The following is a 22196-nucleotide window of genomic DNA, read 5'->3' as shown; positions in this document are numbered from 1 at the left end:
CAAGTCAAGTCAAAGTCAAGTCAAGGTAGAGTAAAAGTCAAGTCAAAGTAGAGTCAAATCAAAGCCAAGTCAAGGTAGAGTCAAGTCAAAGTCAAGTCAAGTCAAAACAGTCAAGTCAAATCAAATCAAATCAAAGTCAAGTCAAAGCCAAGCCAAGTCAAGTCAAGTCAAGTCAAGTCAAATCAAAGTCAAGTCAAAGCCAATCAAAGTCAAGTCAAGTCAAAGCCAAGCCAAGTCAAGTCAAGTCAAGTCAAAGCCAAGTTAAGTCAAGTCAAAGTCAAGTCAAAGCCAAGTCAAAGTCAAAGTCAAAGTCAAAGTCAAGTCAAGTCAAAGTAGAGTCAATTCAAAGTCAAGTCAAGGTAAAGTCAAGTCAAGGCAGAGTCAAGTCAAGTCAAAATAGAGTCAAGTCAAAGCCAAGTCAAGTCAAATCAAAGTCAAGTCAAGTCAAAATAGAGTCAAGTCAAAGCCAAGTCAAGTCAAATCAAAGTCAAGTCAAGTCAAAGCCAAGCCAAGCCAAGCCAAGTCAAAGTCAAGTCAAAATAGAGTCAAGTCAAGTCAAATCAAATCAAAGTCAAGTCAAAGCAAAGTCAAAGTCAAGTCAAAGCCAAGTCAAGTCAAGTCAAGTCAAAGTCAAGTCAAGTCAAGGTAGAGTCAAGTCAAAGTCAAGTCAAGTCAAGTCAAAGTCAAGTCAAGGTAAAGTCAAGTCAAGGTAGATTCAAGTCAAAGTCAAGTCAAAGTCAAGTCAAGGTAAAGTCAAGTCAAGGTAGATTTAAGTCAAAGTCAAAGTCAAGTCAAGGTAGAGTCAAGTCAAAGTCAAAGTCAAGTCAAGTCAAGTCAAAGTCAAGTCAAGGTAAGGTAGAGTTAAGTCAAGTCAAGGTAGAGTCAAAGTCAAGTCAAGTCAAAGTCAAGTCAAGGTAGAGTAAAAGTCAAATCAAAGTAAAGTCAAGTCAAGGTAAAGTCAAGTCAAGGTAGAGTCAAGTCAAGTCAAGGTAGAGTCAAAGTCAAGTCAAGTCAAAGTCAAGTCAAGGTAGAGTAAAAGTCAAGTCAAAGTAGAGTCAAATCAAAGCCAAGTCAAGGTAGAGTCAAGTCAAAGCCAAGTCAAGTCAAGTCAAAGTACAATCAAAGTTAAGTCAAGGTAGAGTCAAAGTCAAGTCAAAGTAAAGTCAAGTCAAGGTAGAGTCAAGTCAAAGCCAAGTCAAGTCAATTCAAAGTACAATCAAAGTTAAGTCAAGGTAGAGTCAAGTCAAAGCCAAGTCAAGTCAAGTCAAAGTACAATCAAAGTTAAGTCAAGGTAGAGTCAAGTCAAGTCAAAGTCAAGTCAAGTCAAGTCAAAGTAGAGTCAAGTCAAAGTAAAGTCAAGTCAAGGTAAAGTCAAGTCAAGTCAAGTCAAGTCAAGGTAGAGTCAAGTCAAGTCAAAGTCAAGTTAATGTAGAGTCAAAGTCAAGTCAAGGTAGAGTCAAGTCAAAGTCAAGTCAAAGTCAAAGTCAAGGTCAAAGTCAAGGTCAAGTCTTCCACCTCAGGTTAGTTTTGTTTGTATCTTGTTTTATTTTATTATCATCATTAAAAGCCCATCACTCTGCACCTAAGTCCTCGCTACTTTCACCACCCCCATACCCAACTGTGTGTGTATGTGTGTGTGTGTGTGTGTGTGTGTGTGTGTGTGTGTGTAAGTGAGTGAGTGCATTTGTGCCCTGCAGTAGAACAACAGCGATACATAAAATTCCATTTCAACAGTCATCAATCTCAGTCTGTGCGTACAGGCACTCTGAAGAAACAGAGAGGCACTCAGAGAGAGAGATGGAGGGAGAGAGAGAGAGAGAGAAAAAGCAAGCTAATGGAGGAGTGAGAGTGAACGCGAGATACTTGATATGCCTTAAGTGAGTGTATGAGCCATTACACACTATTACAGACATACACAGACTGACTGTGTGTGTGTGTGTGTCATGTTTTATCTTCATTATGAGGAGCAAATGTCCTCACAATTAAGGAAAGTAAAAGCTGAATTCAGCTACATTGAGCAGAGAGCAGCTGTAAAAATGCTGAATGAACAGACTAATAGAGTCGCATAGGGTGCACTGTGTCCCTCTGCCTGTCTGACGGAGCTGCTGATACAACACAACCCCCAAACAGAGATCTGATCTTTGATATTTGATCACAGACTATATCAATGATGTTAAGGCATGTCAAACAGTGCTGCCTAATACAGTACTAGTAAACACACACAGGTGTAGACAGACGTTAATGTTCTTAAAGAGACACTGCACTTTTTAATCCTCTGAAGCCCACTGCGTCATATTTGATATGCAAAGTTGCCTCTAAATGATCAACATGATCAAAACTTTGCTGACAAACCTGTTGCACACCATCTAAGACATGTCTTCTGTCATCTGGTTGGTTAAAAAGAAAAGGTCTTGTATAATTATTGAAAAAAAAAATGTATTCATGGTCAATGTGTTTTTTGCTGTGAAATTTTAAGTGATTTTTATAAAGTAAATGTCAGAATAAACTTTCATTTGTTAGTAATATTTCATGATGTACACTTACTTAGTGAAGCCACCAAGGTTTACTTGATTATCGAGACATTTGTTTTTAGAAAAAATCATGTTCAGGTCATCATGATTCTGAGGAAGTATTCTGTCAATCGTCATCATATTGCATTGCATTATGTTTTAAAACGCATTTTATGTATACAGATCTTGTTTATTTACATTACAATCAGAATTTCATCTTACTTTCTGGCCATATTATTATTATCTGCATCAAATTGCATATTTTTGCTCAGTGCCTCTGAATAAAACAGGTGTGTTTTATATATATATATATATATATATATATATATATATATATATATTTAGGGCTGTGTAAAAATTAATTGCGATTAATCGCATCCAAAATAAAAGTCTGTATTTACATAATAAATTTGTGTGTGCTGTATATAATTATTTTGTATATATAAATACACACACATGAATCTATATATATATATATATTTAAGAAAATGTGTTATTCATATATAAAATATTTATATTTATATAATATAGATTATGTATTTATATATATATATATATATATATACACAGTATATATATATATATATATATATATATAGAATTTAATCACAAATAATTCTTAAATATATAAATGCATGCATAGGTATTTATATATACAAAATAATTATATACAGCACACACAAATATATTATGTAAACACAGACTTTTATTTTGGATGCAATTAATCGCAATTAATTTTTGCACAGCCCTAATATATATATATATATATATATATATATATGTTGTTGTTTTTTTGTATTTGTATTTAATTGTTGTGTTTCTTGTGGACTGTTGATTTTTAAATCTATTGTTCACAGTATTTTCTCCCAACTGACATCTTTAGAACTCCAATATGGTTTGAATTGTTTTAAATATTCGAGTGAAACATTCTAATTTAGAATTCCAGCATTCTAATTTAGAATTACTCACCTGCAGTGCACCTAGATATATTTTATTTAACATTTTCCCAGGGCCAGATATCACACGTACGTCTGCAAGATGTCTGTTAAAGATCACTTCATCTGAAAAAGCATCTGCTGTTTACTAACATCTGATAGACATCTTTAAGATGTCAGTTTAACATACATTCTAAAAAAAAACATTACATCTTAAAGACGTCTTTTAAACATTACGTCTTTTAAACGTCTATTTGACGTCTAACAGGAAACGTCCTATACCCAGATAGCACAAGGGTATTTGATGTCCTATTTACATCTGGAAGACGTATTTTAAAGAGTGTTCGCTCATCTGCGAGACATCTATAGGACGTTTCCTGTCAGATGTCAAATAGACGTTTATAAGATGTCAGTTTAAGGTGCATTCTAAATCATTACATCTTAGAGACATCTTCTAAACGTCTATAATTTGACAACTGCAGGAAACGTCCTATAGACGTCTTGCAGATGAGCAAACACTCTTTAAAATACGTCTTCCAGATGTAAATAGGAGATCAAACAGCCTTGTGCTATCTAGGCGTATTGCAGATGAGCAAACAAACACTATAAAAAATACGTTTTCCAGATGTAAACACACACATCAAATAGACGTCCCGTGATGTACGTGTGCTATCAGGGTGTTTACAGGTACAAAAAATTACTATTATTTCATATGTCAAGCTTTACAGGGTTACTAATATTAACATAAGAGGTCTGACATCAACCTTTACTGGGACATTCAGCATCAACATGGAGGATTTAAGACTAAAACCTCAGAAGATGTAAGAAAGCGCAAGCAAATGATTCAATGATTTACCAATGAATTCAAATGATCAACAAGTATTCAAAAAAAATTGCAGGCCTTTGTGACTAATAACACCAGCCTCAACAGAGTAAAATACTGTTCATTTTGAGTCAAACAACATAATTTGCGGCTCAGATATGAAACACGATAAAATATATGCTATTTGCATGAAAATATCATATTAAATCGGACGCATTTATCACAGGATTAACTAACATATTAAACTCACTGCATTAATGAGGTCATTCAGTTAGTGTGTCACCAGATGCAGGTTAACAATGACATCAACGCGACAGTAAAAGCTCAGTTAAAACAGATTTTTAAAAACATTTCACCTTTTAGTGCGACGAAACATGTCGCCCTGCATGATCAAGAGCTCAAAGCAGACGCAGACGCTCGGAAATAACCAGTGCGCATCACAAACAGCATCAGATGGAGAACGGTTAGAGCGTCTGGCTTTGCTCACACACTGGAAAACAGAGTGCAAGGGGGAATTCTGGGTAAAATCTCGAGGGCAGCGGATGATACCAAGACGAGCGTTAAAAGAGGGGGAGCAGGTGCGGTGCATCCGTTCATAAGATGCTAATGAGTGTGTGTGTGTGTGTGTGTGTGTGTGTGTGTGTGTGTGTGTGTGTGTGTGTGTGTGTGTGTGTGCTTCTAAATTTAAGTGCAATGTGCTTTTTCCCGGAGGTCACGGTGGATGGTACAAGTAAGAATCACAAAAAAATAATATAAGTCCAAGTGAACAAGGAAAGCTTTTAAAGAAATGGACAGAGTGAGAGAGAGACAAAGCAAGACAGGTTGAGTTTGCCTTTAATAAACCAATATACAGTTATGTTTACATCCAGTTTTGTTTTATACGATAATAACCTGACTATTTCCATACAAATTTGCATAAAAATGCATAAAAAAATTTCATAAGGGATCATTTTACATGATAACACATCTAATGATCATGATAACACATCTAATGAATAAATCCAAAGACTATATACACTAAACACACTCACTCGTATAACTATGAATGGCGGGATAAGTCCCGCCTTCTAAAAAAAAAAGAGCCAATCGCCAATTGGAAGAGTCATCCCATCATGTGATTGGATAACTGGACAAACCAGTGGACCAATCGCACTGCACAGCATCTCAAATGTCTCAAAGTTTGACATCAGATTGAATTGGTTTAATAATTCCCCCGAAGAAGAGCCTCACATAATCGCATTCCCAAAACCGAGCGCAAAAAAAATTTTAAAAAAAGAGAGAGAAAAAAAAAAGAGCAGCAACTTCTATTTTTATTACAGATATTTTGCACCAATTTCCCTGGAAATAACAACTGTTGTTTTATTTGCACACAAGTTAAATTCGCAACTCTGGATGTAAACAAGGGACTGAAGTTACTCAATTGTTATGGGGTTTTCATCACAAACACAGATACATGTGATCCGAATAAAAAGATGCATAATAATCATGTATCTTCTTCTTATCATTGAAGATGGGGCTCACCTGCTGTTCTTACGGGGCAGAGGAAGATCCTTCTGGGACGAAGACGACGAGACGGAGACGGAGAAACACACAGAGAGAAGACAGAGATCAGTCAGGAGCTTGAAATAAACACACTATCCCAGACACACTTATAATGGCATTACATTACATTCAAAACACAAGAATTTAGCCAAAGAAAGCTGTAGCACCTCATTGCAGAACATGAGATCCAGGGGGCGGGGGCGGATCCAGATCTGAGGGGTGGAGTTGGGTAGGTTTAGGGGTGGGTTTAGGGGTGGGTTTAGGGATCAGGGGGTGGAGCTGGGTAGGTTTAGGGGTGGGGTTAAGGATCAGGGGGTGGAGCTGGGTAGGTTTAGGGATCAGGGGGTGGAGCTAGGTAGGTTTAGGGGTGGGTTTAGGGATCAGAGGGTGGAGCTGGGTAGGTTTAGGGGTGGGGTTAAGGATCAGGGGGTGGAGCTGGGTAGGTTTAGGGGTGGGGTTAAGGATCAGGGGGTGGAGCTGGGTAGGTTTAGGGATCAGGGGGTGGAGCTAGGTAGGTTTAGGGGTGGGTTTAGGGATCAGAGGGTGGAGCTAGGTAGGTTTAGGGATCAGTGGGTTGAACTGGGTAGGTTTAGAGGTAGGTTTAGGGATCAGGGGGTGGAGTTGGGTAGGTTTAGGGGTGGGTTTAGGGATCAGAGGGTGGAGCTAGGTAGGTTTAGGGATCAGGGGGTGGAGCTGAGTAGGTTTAGAGGTAGGTTTAGGGATCAGGGGGTGGAGTTGGGTAGGTTTAGGGGTGGGTTTAGGGATCAGAGGGTGGAGCTAGGTAGGTTTAGGGATCAGGGGGTGGAGTTGGGTAGGTTTAGGGGTGGGTTTAGGGATCAGAGGGTGGAGCTAGGTAGGTTTAGGGATCAGTGGGTTGAACTGGGTAGGTTTAGAGGTAGGTTTAGGGATCAGGGGGTGGAGTTGGGTAGGTTTAGGGGTGGGTTTAGGGATCAGGGGGTGGAGCTGGGTAGGTTTAGGGATCAGGGGGTTGAACTGGGTAGGTTTAGGGGTGGGTTTAGGGATCAGGGGGTTGAACTGGGTAGGTTTAGAGGTAGGTTTAGGGATCAGGGGTGGAGTTGGGTAGGTTTAGGGGTGGGTTTAGGGATCAGGGGGTGGAGCTGGGTAGGTTTAGGGATCAGGGGGTGGAGCTGGGTAGGTTGGTTTAGGGATCAGGGGGTGGAGTTGGGTAGGTTTAGGGGTGGGTTTAGGGATCAGGGGGTGGAGCTGGGTAGGTTTAGGGATCAGGGGGTGGAGCTGGGTAGGTTTAGGGATCAGTGGGTTGAACTGGGTAGGTTTAGAGGTAGGTTTAGGGTTTAGGGGGCAGAGATGGGTAGGTTTAGGGGTGGGTTTAGGGATCAGGGGGTGGAGCTGGGTAGGTTTAGGGATGAGGGGGTGGAGTTGGGTAGGTTTAGGGGTGGGTTTAGGGATCAGAGGGTGGAGCTAGGTAGGTTTAGGGATCAGTGGGTTGAACTGGGTAGGTTTAGAGGTAGGTTTAGGGATCAGGGGTGGAGTTGGGTAGGTTTAGGGGTGGGTTTAGGGATCAGGGGGTGGAGCTGGGTAGGTTTAGGGATCAGGGGGTGGAGCTTAGTAGGTTTAGGGGTGGGTTTAGGGATCAGAGGGTAGAGCTAGGTAGGTTTAGGGATCGGTGGGTTGAACTGGGTAGGTTTAGAGGTAGGTTTAGGGATCAGGGAGCAGAGATGGGTAGGTTTAGTATGTAAGGTGGGAGGAGTTGGATCTGGATCCGACTCCTCGTGGATTTCATGTTCTGCAGTGAGGAGCATCTCAAAGAAAGAGGCATTTATAACACTTAACAATAACATGAAACTTTTTAAAATGTTATCGAAAGTTGATATAATCGTGAACTAACAAAAAGCAATAAATTTTTTACAGCATTTATTAATCGTTGTTAATAACATTAACAACGCTAAATTTACAAGTAAAGCACTTGACAAAATAAAGTTTGTTGGGTATAAATGATAAAACAATAGATCTAGTGTTTAAAACAAAGGCAGAAAGTATTTCATAAGTTTAAAGTAAAGCGTGTGAATGTCACCAAATTTGTATTTGAAAGGTTTTGTCTCATTATTTGAAAACTGTAAATGAAACTGTCTGTTTGGTTTGTGAGGACAAAAAACTGAAACAAACCAACTCAACACACTTGGCATGAACAGAGAGAAGCTGATGCTGTTCTGGCAGCGTTCCAGTCCTTCATTTCTCTCGCTGTGTGTCTGTGACTGAACCGCATAATATCCTCTCGTTCGTCTTCCTGACAGACTCTGTGTCTCTCTACTCCAGCAGATGCTCATTCAGACCCAGAGAAACCACTCATGTTAAACTAATCTCAACCTCCAAACAGATCCACAGTACCCTTTACTCTCTTAATTCATGTTCGTTCCTTATTGTGATTGATTTGTCACCAAACCATGGAAGCTTGTTTATGCCAGGAAGTAAAAAAAAAAAAAAGTGATTGGAAATTCAGATATAAACTTGGAATTTTAGACTTTTTTTAACCTTGCAAATCCAATTTCTTAACTTGCGATTACTTTTTCGCAGAATTATAAGATATAAACATGGTATTCTGGCATTTTTAACCTCCGATTTCCAAGTTTAGAACTCCCAATGATTGTTTTTCTTAAAATTGTCAGATATAAACTCAGAATTGTGAATTGCAAAGTCCAAATTGTGAGATCTAAACCTGCAAATGCAAGACAAAAAGTCAGAATTGTGAGATTAAAAAGTCGCAATTACCTTTTTATTTTTATTTCTGTGGCGGAAACAAGCTGCCATATCAAGCCAACACACAATTTCATAAAAGCTTTTGCTGAACACGGACCGCTGTCACCTTTAGCCAACTATATTATAAAAAATATAACATTGATGCATGGTGTGCAACTCAACAAATAAAGCCTGCAGCAGCTTTAATCAACAAACATTATTAGCATCAATTGATATTGATCACTAATCAATAGGAGCACTCAGATGTCCTTGGGTGTGTGTGTGCATGTGCTTTCAGAATTGAAACCCGTCAAGATCATGTCCAGGTTTTTCCCCACAGCAGAAAATAAGAAAATTTAAGTTGCATAAAGAAATGAACCATTAAAAGTTTTGCATTGTGATATTATTTTATGTCAACTAAACATTTTTTTCATTCCATTCAAATTCACGTTGCTGGAACGCAAAAATTCGACATATAAATTTTAATTGTAAAATACGTAAACGTATTGGCATTTATGTTATGCCAGTGGCATACTAATTTGATAAAAATACAATACCGTTATGAGAATAATCATTGAGATTATTAGCATTACATAAACTCAAAAGCCAATTATAATAATTATTATTTTATCGGCAAATCGGTTTTGAAAATGGCCGATACCGATAACCATAAAAATGCTTAATATCGGCGCCGATAATCGGTCGAGGCCTACTCAAAAGTGAAACATCCAACCATCCAGGCACATTACAGTAATACAATGTTTTGGGGAGAAATGTGCATGAAACTAATGTTGCAACATATAGTTCAGTCCTGAAACTCTAGAGGTCGCAGGCTGATCAGTCCTTTACATCCAATCACATCAGCTGATTGGCCTCTGCTGATTCCACAGCCAATGAGATTGCTTGCTCAACGTTTAAATAGTCTGCTTCAGTGTTTGCTGTAAGTTACGTCTTTGTTTGCTGAGATCCTACACCTCCCCAGCTCCACCCGCCTAGATCTGATACAGAGTTTATGAAACAGTAATATCTAGTCTGCCATGACCAAATACATCAACATTGCCATATGTAATAACATGTTAAAAGCTGTCATCTTGTCATGATTGAAGCATATGGTCGTAGAATTGTGTTTTTTCCCCCAGTAACATAAGAAGCAAAGTTAAAAGTGCGTTTTGAGGTGAACAATTACCTAGAGATGTTGTCATGAGATTCGCCTGATCAAAACTATTAAAAATAAGCTACAAAAAAAAAAAATTAAATCCTTCAGAAGATTTTCGCATATTAAAGCTCAGCAGGGCTAAGAGTGGCCTTTAACATCTTCCTTTATGACAATAAGAGAGGAAATGTCCGTTTCAGAAGTGCTGTATTTTTAGCATTGTTATTCAGCAACAGAAGATGCTAATTTTGCATCGACTGTCTGATCAAAAGCCGCATCACTGCGCTCTAGTCTGCTTCCATGTTTCTTATTGATCACCAATAAAAGTGTGTTACCGTGACAACGCAGGCCCTGTGCTGCAAACATGATAACATCGGGTCACCCTGTGAATAATCCCTCTTAAACGCTGCGGCTCTGGCTCCATCTCTATCGACTGTGGCGAAACGCTCTCTGGCTGACCCCACGGGTCAATTAAACTGTAAATACCATGAGAGATTACGACCCCACGAGTATTACAGCGCGCATGTCAAAATATACACTCGCACTGGACTGATCTTTAGCTGAATGACATATTTCCCTGCGTCGTTCTGTTGTTATCAAAGTGCTTTTTACAGTAAGTACCATTAAAAAAAACAGCAAAATCATGTTTTCCAAATATTATTGTTGTCATGACAACTCAAGTGTTTGGTCAGGTAATGGATTTGACAACGTTCAGATGTTTAATCTTGGAGAAATATATCTGGTACACTGTTATTGCTGTTGATACGCATTCATCTTTCCTATTACACTCTCAGAAAAAAGGTACAAAAGCTGTCACTGTGGCTGTACCTTTTCAAAAGGTACACTTTTGTCCATTTGAGGTGCTAATATGTACATTTTATGTGATAATATGTTCATTTCATGAGCTAATATGCCCATTTTAGGTGTTAATATGTACATTTTAGGTGGTAATATGTACATTTTAGGTGATAATATGAACATTTTAGGTGCTAATATGTACATTTTAGGTGCTAATATGTCCATTTCATGAGCTAATATGTCCATTTTAGGTGGTAATATACACATTAGGGGTGATAATATGTCAATTTTAGGTGTTAACCTGTTAACTGTCACCCCCCCTTTTTTGAATAGACATGAAAATGCACATTTCGAACTTAAATGGCTGTAATTCAAGAATGCTTTGGAATATAGACATATGATTGGTCTTGTTTTAAAGAAGACATTTGGCAGATTTTTGTAGAAGTGAAATAAATTAAGAAAGTGAAACAGAAAAAAAGTTATAGAAGTTTGAGTTTATAGAAATGTACAACGTAAAAATATTAATTATTCATATTTTACATAAAATATATATTTTCAAAACCTGGGCTACTCTAAAATGAAAGAAAGATCAAAGCCAAAAATCTGAACAAGTTGTGTTTCAAATTTTAGGTTGATATCTCAAAAAATGAGCTTTCAGTAAGATTTTGTTTGAGCGCAGTACCAAACTTTTTCACTAGGGCACAATCAGACTCCATTACTGCCCATATAAGGGCGCCTGCATTTCCATTCGTGTTTTGAGTGATATGAACCATTATTTTCACAATTTTCATACAATTTCTGAAGTAGAGATCCTATTCAGAAGTAGCATGGGAAGTTTGGCAGATTTTGATATGAATTGAACCTCTAAGAAACACATACAGCACACGCATGTAAGTCATAGCTAGCTGCCACGTCACAAATGGTGAATTTATTATTTTTTTTCCTGATATTTCAAACTTTTCAGACCTTTTTTTCCAAAATAATTGAATGGATTCTATCTTTTGAACTTTTGGCATGAAAACAAACTGAGGTATCTACCATTTTTTCATGATTTTTCATGTTTACTGCTATTTTAAAATAAAGGTCTGAACACACCTTATGAGTATGAAAATATTCTTGTTTTATATTGATACATTATGGCTCCTCTGTAATATATTTTGAAAATCAGTCACTAAATATGGAAACTAGAGATTGTAAGCTTTCAAATGATATATAGTTTGTCAATATTATTTAAGGTATTTACTAAGATATTATTGTTTTTAAAATATAGTGGCAAACGTCCCACCTGTGGGACGGTGACAGTTAAGTGGTTAATATGCACATTTTAGGTGGTAATATGTACATTTTAGGTGCTAATATATCCATTTCATGAGCTCAACTGTACATTTCAGGTGCTAATATGTACATTTTAGGTGCTAATATGTACCACTAAGGTACCGATATGTAGCCTTTGGATACAAAAGTGTACCTTTTGAAAAGCTACAGCCCCAGTGACAGCTTTTGTACCTTTTTTTCTGAGAGTGTAGCGGTGTACAGTAAATAGTTTTGTCAACTAGGGGTGTAAATCGAACAGTTAATCACGATACGATACGATACCGATTCTCTCAGCCAGCGATACGATATTTGGCGATACCTCAAAACTTTCTACGATGCGATTACGATACTATTCGATTCAGGGCTCTATCGATCGATTAATCGATGCTAAGTGTACTCAACCAGTTACATTTATTAACTCACAATACATCCAAAAATATTATTGAATAAAATTAAACTCTTTGAAAATTGTTTGAGAGTTAAACAAATCCGAGTAATTGCTATGATACATATTATAAAACGGTTAGTTCCAATCCTTGATTCTGATTGGTCAATAGCTGTGCTTTATTCACGATAAAACACGGCTATGACTGCTTCACCCAACGGTTCTATTTATTAATGCGCCCTTAGCAACACCCTTAGCAACCACACATATCAACATAGGCTAAACATAGAAAAAAAATTAAGAATTAAAAAGGCTAAAAATGTTTGAAGTAAATTTCGATTTACTAGGTGGCATGACGATGGATAAGTGGTTTGAGGAACAATTTGGAGAGACTTCTACGAAACGTCATGCTGAAGTGCTGAAATGTAACATTGACACATTCCGCTTCGCGTCGTGCCTAACAACGCCCTTCAGCCGTTACTTATTCATAAAACACATGGTTAATCCGTAACATTAATCTCCTCAGCTGGCATAGATGCCTGTCAAACTTTGTTGTTGTGACTAACGTACACGCAATAGCTTTTCACGCACCACTAAACATGCCGTTTTAGCAAGATTCGGTGAAAAATTTTCAGCTTTTATTTTCATTTTCTGAGCCGAAAAAGATATCACGGGTTCATCAAGGTTGCTGAAATCCATCCTCGATCACTTTAAGTCAGCTTTGACGAAACTCCTCTCAGCTAGCGCGTCTTTTCAAAATGACAAGCAGCCTTGTCACCTGACCTGAATACTGAGTACTGATTTGCTAAAATTTGCTTGTTGTTTCTTAGGAAAACATAAACTCGCGATGCCTTTATAGTGAAAAAAAACTCAACCCGATCTCACGGGAATTTGTACGAATTTTACGAGGTGGCTAATTCGCAACAATTCGTACGACCTCACTTGTACGAGTTAGTACGATTTTGCTAAATCGTACAGATTTTACTAATTAGCCAATTCGTATGAATTCGTACGAATGACCTACCCCTGACCCCGCCCCTAAACATAACCGTCACGTGGGTTTAGACAAATCGTACAAATTTGTACGAGTGAGGTCGTATGAATTAGTATGAATTAGCCACTTTTGAATCACTCGTACGAATTCGTACGAACCAGCTTTTGTGACAAAGGTTTCAGTCCATTATATCAGGCGTCTATTTCAGCGGAAAAAAAGTTACGTAAGGATGTGGAGTGTGTCAAAATAAAGGTACCATACATCATATATTTCATGTGTGGTATCGATACAGCGTATCGTTAGACGTTTGATTGATGCATCGATCCATATCGATGTATTGTTAAACCCTTATTGTCAACACAGACTGAATCAATCTTACTGAGGATTGAAGTGAAGAATAAGTCTGTTTTATGATGATACCAAAACATCTGGCAATGAAAACATGTATTCCTTTTCAACATTATAAATTAACCTTCCGCAAAGCAACACAAGGCTGCGGTTCGATTGGGGCCGTTCTTACACCTACGTCCAGCGTGACCTTCCCGACGTGATGACGTAATGCCTAGCGCGTCGCAAGACGAACAATTGTGGTTAAAAAGTATACAAATGTTTATTCTTTTTAGAAAATGGCGGATCGTTTCGCTAGATCACACCCTATTCCTCAGCTGGGGTCGTGTGAAGCTCTTCTACGCCCTTTGAAACTGCATTGATTTGGACTTCAACAATTTGGTTACCGTTGAAGTCCATTGTGTGGAGAAAAATCCGGAAATATTTTCCTTCTTTTCCACTGAAGAAAGAAAGACATTCGGGTGAGTAAATTATCAGGAAATTTTCATTTTGAAGTGAAGTCATCCGTTAAATTACCCTTCCACGTAAAGCAACAGAAGGCTGGAGCTCATCTCTTGTTGTGGCACGCGTGCCGTCTGTTTGTTTCACTCTGACTCACGTGTTTAATTTTAGCCAGTAATTGAGTTTTCCGTCCTTCGGATGCTGTAAAAGCTTCCCAGAAACCCTGCCTGCGGAGAAGAGTAGCCCGGCGGACTGGAGTGGACAGATGGAGCCGACGAGAGCAAACTCTGAGCAGAGATCAGCCGAGCAAAGCACTTCAGATGCTGTAATGGAGAGCCAGCCTGAAGCCTGAGAGCCGCTTCACAATATTATACAGTTAGAAAAGATTAGACAGGACTTTCGAGCTAATTATCGCAATTAATTATCACTATAACACATTGGTAACAGCCTTTAAGTAAAATGCATTTTATCTTTTCATAAATAATTGGAACCATTATAATATTTGCATATTTATTGTTACATCTGAAATTGGTTGTTTGTTGTGTGTTATATTGCTTTAAGAAGTCAAGTCACCTTCCTTTATATAGCGCTTTTAACAATTGCTTTAGCTTTCTAAATGTGTATCAATGAATAAGTGATGATTACCAATGATTCATTAGAACATGATGGTGCATTAAAAACATAATTAATGCATTAAAAATGCTTTTATAATGTATTACATATAAAGTACGGTTAAAATATGATTATGAACTCAACGAGCAATTACTAACACTAACTAACATCCAGCTCATTTCCTGCTCTTTGTGTAAATTATTATAATTAATAAAGTTTTTTGCAATTGTTTGCGCTCAACTGGTAGATTTACAAGAGACTGATGAGCCGTTTTACAGAAATACGGTCTGAGTCTCGATTTCTGTTGAGACAATCAGATGGTAGAGTCAGAATTTGGCGTAAACAGAATGATGGATCCATCATGCCTTGTTACCACTGTGCAGGCTGCTGGTGGTGTAATGGTGTGTGGGGATTAGGGGTGGTTAATCTGTCTGATTTCCCGATTCGATTCGAATACGATTATTGAAGTCCCGATTCGATTACAGTCGATTTTCGATTAATAGCGATTCTCGATTACCGATTATTGATTTTTCCATTTCACAACAGTAAACGAAAATACACTAGACCAACATATGATTATATTAGCAGCAGCAACATTTTGGTATTAATTGCACTTTTTATTTGTTTGATATTCATTGAAAATAAAATGGTTAGTATGCTTGTTGTCTACTACTTAGGCAACTCACACTAAATTTTTTTTCAAAAGCAATTGTGTTGCATTATAATGCAAATGCACCTGGTTCTATTAATTGACAGCATTAAAATGTATTTTGTGATTTCCTTCAATTGAAAATATTTGAAGCAAGTTTGGGGGACTTGAAGGGCACCCGATTCAGAGAATCACCTAGAAATTCAAAAGAACAGCATTTATCTGAAATAGAAAGCTTTTGTAACATTAAACAATAAATACCGTTCAAATGTTTGGAGTCGGTAAGAATTTTTATTAAATTTTTTGGGCAAAAGAAAAAAGAAATCTATACTTTTATTCAAGGATAAATTAAGTTGATCAAAAGTTAAAGTATAAGACATTTATAATGTTACAAATCGATTATCTGAATCTTTTGTGTGTGACTATAAATAATTTGCCTTAAAAGTACAAAGTAATGACCCATAAAGAACTAATGTACAATATATTTTATTAACATTACAAAGAACGACCAGGAAAATAAATGTGTGCCTGAACTAGGAGCATACTTGTAGTAAATAAATAATATAACGACTGGTGCAGCCGAGTGTTTTTCCTCCTCTGGCTGGAAAGGTGTCGTCACATGGCTTATCATATTTGTCGTGTTTCCGTCGTTGGTTTTATTCCACAAAGCGTACAACTAGTGCAGCTCTTGTCCAGCTCCATTCCCCCTTCAACTTAAGAAGCCAAAATATTTCCAAACGTCAGCTTTTAACCTAACAAGAAAGGTGTTTGGATCTCGCGTGCCATCTCATCTCTGTTATGTGCACGCCACAGACGGTCCGGCAATGCACTTCCGCGCTTCAGAGTTCCGTCTTTCTCCGTCAATATTACGTTATTATAAATACATATAAAAAATTTTTTTTTTTTAAATAGATTTTTTGACATTTGTGAATCGATTCAGGATCGTCCACGTCCGCATCGCGATGCATCGAGAATCGATTTTTTCCCCCACCCCTAGTGGGGATGTTTTCTTGGCACACTTTAGGCCCCTTAGTGCCAATTGGGCATCGTTTAAATGCCACGGCCTACCTGAGCATTGTTTCTGAACATGTCCATCCCTTTATGGCCACCATGTACCCAACTTCTGATGGCTACTTCCAGCAGGATAATGCACCATGTCACAAAGCTGGAATAATTTCAAATTGGTTTCTTGAACATGTCAATGAGTTGACTGTACTAAAATGGCCGCCACAGTCACCAGATCTCAACCCAATAGAGCATCTTTGGGATGTGGTGAAATGGGAGCTTTGTGCCCTGGATGTGCATCCCTCAAATCTCCATCAACTGCTAGATGCTATCCTATCAATATGGGCCAGCATAATAACCCAACCACCCAGAATCCCCCAAGAAACCACTAATCCTAATCAACATCCCAACAAATAAGCTATATTAAGCACCACTTCCATCTCACTTTCTTCAGAAATGTCCAAATCTACTTATTACTGTTTTATATTTCTCTTTTTAACACGAGTTGAACAGAGTCTGATAATCAGATGATCCGGCTGAATGACGACGGGCTGTAAAGCAGTCTGAGCTTTAATGAAATGGCACAAGCTGGGCCTCCTGCCCACCATTTGGTGCAAACCCATCATTTACTGTGCCAACCCCATAATCTGAGCGTCATTAACCTAAGAGCGTCTCACGCGCGCGCCAGCCGGCAGCACGCAAAACAGCCTGAGAGTTATCGCTCGCCTTCTGCCGGGGTTTTTCGGGATTTCCTCCAACTATTTTTCCTAATAGCTCGCTGCATCAGGAGAAAAAGTGCATCAGATGCCTTCAGTGATTGAACGAGAAATTATACGGAAATCTGCTGGAGTCTGCGACAAAGCAAAGACGGGGTCTCGAGGGTCGATCACCGGAGCCAACACGAGAACGGATGCAGTTCAGCTCCACAAATGGTGGAAACACATATAAAATACATTTAATTTAGCCTCAGGAAAGCCACGTTGAAAACAAAGTTATAGTAGGTGAAATTTTAATGAAAACGTTTGATTAATTCGTTTAAAAGATAAAGTTTTTATGAGAAACCAGCAGATTAAAGGGATACTCCACTTTTTTTGGAAATAGGCTCATTTTACCACTCCCCCAGAGTTAGTTGAGTTTTACCGTTTTCGAATCCGTTCAGCCAAATTTCTGATATTTAGAAGAATATCAGTAACCAGACAGTTTCTGGTCTCATTGACTTCCATAGTAGGAAAAAAATATATACTATGGAAGTCAATGAGACCAGAAACTGTCTGGTTACTCATATTCTTCTAAATATCAGAAAATCGCCTGAACGGATTCGAAAACGGTAAAACTCAACTAACTCTGGGGGAGTTGTAAAATGAGCTTATTTCCCAAAAAAAGTGGAGTATCCCTTTAACCGTTTTATAGAAATAATCTAATATTACAACAAAATAACATTCATTTATCAAAGTTATTGAATTTTAAAAGGTTGTATTGTGGTACATTTATTTAAAGAAGGATATTGTAAATTAGCGCAAAAATGCTGGTAAAGCGGGACTATAGAAACAAATGGAAGGGTAAGATATGGATATTTCCGTAAAGGTTTCATTTTGTTAACATTAGTCAACTAAATCAATTAACATTAAAAACATTTCTACGGCAAAGCTTGTTAGTTAGCTAGAGAAATAACTCTATATATACGCAAATTTCAGCATATTTTGACTATACCTGTTAGTGACATCTTCATTATCTGATGCAATAATGGTAGTGATGCACCGATGTGAAAATTGGGGCCGATACCGATAATAACCGATATTACTGTTATGGCCGATATTGTGAGTTCAAGTCATGTCGGAAATTTCGTATTTACGAGTCGAACGCACATGAACACATCACAAAGTTTTAAATACGAGTGGGAAGCTAAAGTTGGGAAATACCATACCATTGACGGAAAACCACAATATGAAAAACAAAATAAGCTAATTTCCTCCACATTTATAATAGCATTGTAACAACGATAAAGTTGAGTGGATTAATACATGAAAAAGCAAAACACACCTGATGCACATTCTTTGTTCTTCATTTTCTAGAGTTAAAAATCTTTATTTTATTTTATTTTGTGCTGTATTTTGTGTAGTTAATTAAGAGACGGTACATCGCCAATCTCACTCTGACGAAAGTGACTTAAACATTTGAAGATTTAAATAAATCTGTGATTAAAATGATTTCAGCCACCATTTAAATATCTATATTTCAACAACAATTCGGTGTAGAAACTGCTTGTTATCATCAGGTGTCTTCAGTGTTGGCAATAAAAAAAAAAGTTTTTAAATCGTCTGTTTTTCCGATATTTTTGTTTAGAAAAATTTGTAAATTATACTCATTTTAAATGGTTAACTTTTAAGTAATTCATTTGGTTACTTATCACTCAACTCTTAATTTGTTCAATTTAATGAATAATATTGATTGTAATCTGTTGCCTCAATTTTATTGAGTAGATTTAACATATTCAGTCGTATTCATTTTTATTAAAAAGTTGATATAAAAACGGCAATTTAAATGTTTGTGAAACAAACTTATTTGAGTGCTGATTATGAAATAAATTTCATTATTGAATTGATCATTAAAAAAATAAAAAAATACATTTTCAGTTTTTGGCTAACTTAAAATTTTCATTTTAGTTTTGATATAAAAATATTTTTTATGCATCTCTAAAAATATCATCATAAATGACGATAAAAGTAGGCAAATGATGAGCCGCGTGCTAAATGTGCACGAGGCCCTGCTGCATGATGGGAGTGACCTTTGACCTCTGAGGTGTTGCACCATATGGCAGCAGGAGGAGGGTGTTAACTGAATAACCGACAAAATGTCTATGTGTGTGTGTGTGTGTGTGTGTGATTCTCAGAAGAGACCCGAGGGACATGGAAACAAACGGCGGAGGGCAATTATTCTCACACTGAGCAAAAAAAAAGTGTCACAGTCACACACACAATGGCAAGCAATTATATTCTGCATAAATTAAGCCTATTTTAGGACAATTAATATGTTTTTTCTTTTGCATTCTGACATATTTTTTTTTTAAATTCTCTCATTAGTGTAAATTCAAATGCTGATGCTAAATGTTTGCATGGTCTTGCAACATTATGGTTTATCTACATACTTTATGATACAGTTTGGCTTGATTTTATTGAGTGACACATCCCAATGGGGGTAAATGTGCTTACTTCTCATGAAAATTATAAATGCTGAATGAACAACAAGATAATTAAGTATTGCACTAAAAATAAGCCTAATCTATGAGTGCGGTTGATTTTGGGCTGAAATTCTCAGATAACACTGAGTCCGTCTCTCTCTTTCTTATCATGTCTCAGACTTCACGAACATCTCTCTACTGGTGAATGTGTGTGTGTGTGTGTGTGTGTGTGTGTGTGTGTGTGTGTGATATCATATCAGAATGATTGTGAAACCGTGTAGCACAAGCGGTTTCTAATGTCGACACACACACCCGTCCCAGCAAAGCAAAGGATTCAGATAACCTCCACTCACTGAACACACACACACACAAACACAAGCGTCTCCTCATCATCACAGCTCAGGGTTCCTGAATGTTAAAGTAGCTGACTTATTTTCACCTTAACACCGTCAGATGGCATTTATACTGTAACAATACCTCAATTCAAATACCATAGTATTAATTAAATGCAACTCCACTGTCCTTATGAGGTCCAATCGGATAGTTTTTATAACATTGTATTTGTGATATACCATAGTCATGAGTGTTTAACACTTTAATTTACCATGTTACAATGTATTTAAAAAAATATATATGTTACTACCCCTATACATGGCCAAAAAAAACCCAGTTTTACCACTTACTATAGCTCATGTCACAATCTAATACAGTACACACTTGTACCATGAAGGTATACACTGATATACACAAAGGTCCTATGGTATTTCAAAGAATACCACTCTCCATTGGTTACTGTTATTAGGCTATATGATCCAGTCAGAAAAATAGTAATACGAGGGTATTTTTTATATCTACTGACTGTATACATTAATATACTACCGGTGTGTTACTTCAAGGAATCTCAACCAAAATACATGCCCAAAACCCACATTATTACCATGGCACATCTCAAAAAACATGATTTTACTATAGTACATGTTTAGAAAACATTAATACCATGCTGTTTTTGATATATTACCATTGTTTACTATATCCTTACACCATTGTACTTCAAAGAAAACCCCTATACATGGCCCAATACCACAATATTAGCATGGAACATGTCCAGAAAACATTGGGATGTGTATCTGACCTGCAGTCTCCTGCGCCTGATTATTCCCGAATCGTCCATGTCGCGTCCGTTAGAGATGCTGCTTTCGCTGCTATTGTGTGGATCAGAGGAGGCTCAGTCCGCTCGGGTCCATCGAGACTTCGTTATCGGGACGCCACGCGTTTCGTGTTCATCGCTATCCAGCTCATATCGCGGGTGACGGGTCTGAGAGGCTGGAGGAGGGGATTCACATCAACACTCGCATCCCGAAGAAGAGTCTGAAACGCTGCTGGACTCAAGACCGCACGCCCGTGACGTCAATAGAGGAACGTGCGCGAGATCAACACGAATCTCGCTGCGAGCGCGTGCGTCCGCTCCTTTTAACATCAGCATCAACATCTCCCGCTCACTCTCTCTTTCTCTCAGTGTTGTTCATTCATATCATCCTCTCTTTCTCTCGGGGATGTTAAAGGGATAGTTCACCCAAAAATTTAAATTCTGTCATTAATTACTCACTCTCATGTCTTTCCAAACCCGAAAGACTTAGTTCAAAGCAAATCAATTAAGCGGTTTAAAGACTCTCTATGATGAACAGATTGAATGTATGCTTTTATCACATAAACCTTCATCAACTCACTCATCAGCTATGGTAAAAACGGAAGAATTTTCGCTGTTCATTCTCGTGTTACGCATCACCTTTGAGCTTCTGTAAGAACCAACGAGGTTATGTTGTTTTACTCTGTTTCAATAAAACATATAAAAGAACCAACGAGGTTTTTTTTTACGCTGCACGTTTGAGCTTCACCAAGAGCCAATGAGATTCATTCTCACGTTATGCATCACGTTTGAGCTTCTGTAAGAACCAATGAGGTTCATTCTCATGTTACGCATCACGTTTGAGCTTCTGTAAGAACCAATGAGGTTCATTCTCATGTTACGCATCACGTTTGAGCTTCTGTGAGAACCAATGAGGTTCATTCTCGTGTTACGCATCACGTTTGAGCTTCTGTGAGAACCAATGAGGTTCATTCTCATGTTACGCATCACGTTTGAGCTTCTGTGAGAACCAATGAGGTTCATTCTAAAGTTACGCATCACGTTTTAACTTCTGTGAGAACAAATGAGGTTCATTATCATGTTACGCATCACGTTTGAGCTTCTGTAAGAGTGAATGAGATTCATTCTCATGTTACGCAGAACATTTGAGCTATAGACGTTCAGATGTATGGAGTCAAGTCCCACCGAATTGGCCCAAAAACGGTTTCCGATAAGCAACTGAAGGATTTCGGTCTTTCGCGTTCAGTCTTTACAGTGTGGCAAAGTAATTTAATTCCAATTTACTTTTATCAAACTCTATTTTATCGCGATCTCAAATTTAGGTTGGAATGCCAATTGATTATTGGTCATTTATATAGTAATTTATCTAGACACTTGATTACTCTATTTAACTCTCTACTCTTATTATTTCATGTGGATAGCAAATTTATTAAAAGAGTAGTTTACTTCTGAAAAAACTTTTGCTGATAATTTACTCACCCCCATGTCATCCAAGATGTCCACATCTTTCTCTTCAGTCGAAAAGAAATTAAGGTTTTTGCTGAAAACATTCCAGGATTTTTCTCCATATGGACTTCAATGGGAACCAAACGGTTCAAGGTCCAAATGAGAGTTTCAGTGCAAACTGTTCAAAGGGCTTTAAACGAT

General features: G+C 37.7%; 1 protein-coding gene across 3 annotated transcripts in view; it reads right to left on the bottom strand.

Moving 5' to 3' along the window:
- mast1b (microtubule associated serine/threonine kinase 1b) overlaps positions 1 to 20875 on the bottom strand; it is a 46498-nt gene extending 25623 nt beyond the window's left edge. Inside the window, exons 1-2 of one of the 3 annotated variants that reach the window (XM_039667267.2) lie at positions 20535 to 20875; positions 5790 to 5821 (exon numbers count right to left, since the gene is read on the bottom strand). In XM_039667267.2, the coding sequence (XP_039523201.2) occupies positions 5790 to 5821; positions 20535 to 20573 (71 nt within the window). In that variant the 5' untranslated portion in view covers positions 20574 to 20875. Of the gene's footprint in view, positions 1 to 4624; positions 4752 to 5789; positions 5822 to 20534 lie in introns of those variants that run through there. The other 2 variants (XM_039667268.2, XM_089129285.1) reach the window with 2 other exon arrangements.
- Positions 20876 to 22196: the final 1321 nt, after the last annotated feature.

The sequence above is a fragment of the Pimephales promelas genome, chromosome 3 (genome assembly GCF_988280905.1).
Source record: "Pimephales promelas chromosome 3, fPimPro1.hap1.1, whole genome shotgun sequence".
Taxonomy (NCBI): Eukaryota; Metazoa; Chordata; class Actinopteri; order Cypriniformes; family Leuciscidae; genus Pimephales; species Pimephales promelas.
This window is presented reverse-complemented; position numbering and strand designations above follow the sequence as displayed.